Source organism: Quercus robur, chromosome 7 (assembly GCF_932294415.1).
Source record: "Quercus robur chromosome 7, dhQueRobu3.1, whole genome shotgun sequence".
NCBI classification, from domain to species: Eukaryota; Viridiplantae; Streptophyta; class Magnoliopsida; order Fagales; family Fagaceae; genus Quercus; species Quercus robur.
In genome coordinates this window covers 9,485,576-9,487,628 of record NC_065540.1, presented here as the reverse complement: position 1 = coordinate 9,487,628, position 2,053 = coordinate 9,485,576, and the positions used below count along the sequence as shown (strand labels likewise).

Sequence of the window (2,053 nt, the reverse complement as noted above, 5' to 3'; positions counted from 1 at the left end):
ATGATCAATTACAGTTCTTAAGAATTGTTTGATGCATTACTTCTTTCTCTTATATTTTTATGTGTTTTCTTTTGTGCATATCTTTAAAGTTAGGGATAGCATAATCTAATATTTGGAATTACTGAACAAGGGATTATGTGACCTACGCCAATTTGAATATGGATCCAATAAAAATAAACTCAATAAAAAATGGTAATTTTTATTTAGAACACAATTAAAATCCCAATCTTATTTATAAAAATCACGTCCATTATCAGGTTCTAAGTCAAGAAATATAAGGGCAACAACACCTACTGAGTTACAACTACAATCATTTGAATAAGTCATCGTGGACAACTTAATTGGGTTGAATTTGAGTCCTGCTTCAATATTCTTATGAGGGTAATTTAAGAAATAATGGATGATATGGCAATACTTACTTGAGATGGGGTAGTTAATAGCGTTGCCATTATTACTTGTTGACGTAATAGATTGCGATAAATGCAAAATCACTTTCATATGGAATTACAGTTGGTATTATTTTTGTTATACACCAATTACAATTATTTTACAAAAAATATTGTAAAATTTATTGTAGGACTAGCCATCTTACCCTTTTTGGGAATCAACTTGCTTGTTGCCTGTGTCCATATTCTAGCATAAAATAAAAGAAACATGATGCGTATTGCCTTTGCTCTATGTTATTATAATGTCAAATACTCCATCTCCTTAATATTTCACTTCCCTCACCAGCAAATGACATCATTTTGGAATAAGAGCTTATATAACCATATAATTGAGTATATGACTTGTAATGTAATCTTCCCCTATTGACTATTCTTACATACGTCATGTGAATATATATATATATGCTAATGTTCCTGTATCAACAAATATGCAACTGCAATTATGTTGAAAATAATTATGTTAGAAACATTTGCACAACAAAAGCAACACATAGCATAAAGAATAAGTTAAGTCAAACAAGACCAAATTTCATTTAATAAAGCAGTTAAACCAACTCTTTCTCCTCTCATTTTAGTCTTGCTCCCTGACAATATCACCTACCACACTGAGTGAACCGTTTCAACTCCCGCCAATGATTTGCAAATTTTGCAACCACTCCAACTACCAAAAGAAAGGAACCCCTTCACTAATATACAAGTATAACCCTCTACAAGAAACCAAAAACTTTGTATCACATACCCTTAAAGAAAAGCTTTGCCTAGCCAAAAGGAAAAACCAATCAAATTTACATAATTTTGTGCTACGAAATTGGTCATGGCGGGTGTTTCTTCATCAACTGCGTTGGCTGAGAGGATTTCTGGGTACACTGCTTTGTTCTTGGCAATAATGCTGGTTTTGAGCTGCTGTGAATCGAGTGAAAGTGAGTTTGCTGTTCGGATGGTACAAATGCAATTCAACAAGCCATGCGATGAAATTTATGTGGTTGGTGAAGGAGAGACACTGCACACTATTAGTGAAAAATGTGGGGATCCATATATTGTTGAAGAGAATCCACATATTCATGACCCAGATGATGTTTTCCCTGGCCTGGTTATCAAGATTACTCCTTTCATTGATAGGTAGGGTCATGTTCCTCTAATTTTTGAGCTTTTTTTTTTTTTATATTGCTTTTCAAAAGTTTAAGGTTTTGAAATTCATGGGATGGAAAAAAGTGTGAAGTTTTGAGAACAAATTATATTGGGCTGGCCTATCTCTTGTGGTACCAAGTGGTATAATTCATCTCTGAAATATGTACATAATAGATGTAAATATGGGTGGACAATTCTGTATCTTTGTATTATTCATGGAATCATGATGGAGCACATATAGTGTTTACCTTTTATTATCTGAAAAAAAAAAAAAAAAAAAAAAAAAAAAAAAAAAAAAACAGAGTTACCTACATTTTGTACTTTGATCCTAGATCATTCAATCTTTGAAATGCAATAATGATATTATGGCAAAAAGAAATGTCTAATGCACATCTCTTACACATAATACGCACAATCTCTAAAAATAAGAGAAACTGTGACTTCAAGTTTGAAGTTGTAGTTTTGATGTGTAATTGGAC

The 2,053-nt window shown here is 32.2% G+C and overlaps 1 protein-coding gene across 1 annotated transcript; it reads left to right on the top strand.

Annotated features, from left to right (window-relative positions):
- Nucleotides 1-1,046: 1,046 nt before the first annotated feature.
- Nucleotides 1,047-1,828, top strand: LOC126692098 (uncharacterized). The gene has a single exon (XM_050387577.1). It carries the CDS (start codon nucleotides 1,261-1,263, stop codon nucleotides 1,567-1,569), a length of 309 nt encoding a protein of 102 aa, XP_050243534.1. The 5' UTR covers nucleotides 1,047-1,260; the 3' UTR covers nucleotides 1,570-1,828.
- The last annotated feature ends 225 nt before the right edge of the window (nucleotides 1,829-2,053 follow it).

Coding starts and splice junctions, on each gene's coding strand:
- LOC126692098 (XM_050387577.1), top strand. CDS start 1,261: ATGGCGGGTGTTTCTTCATCAACTGCGTTGGCTGAGAGGATTTCTGGG.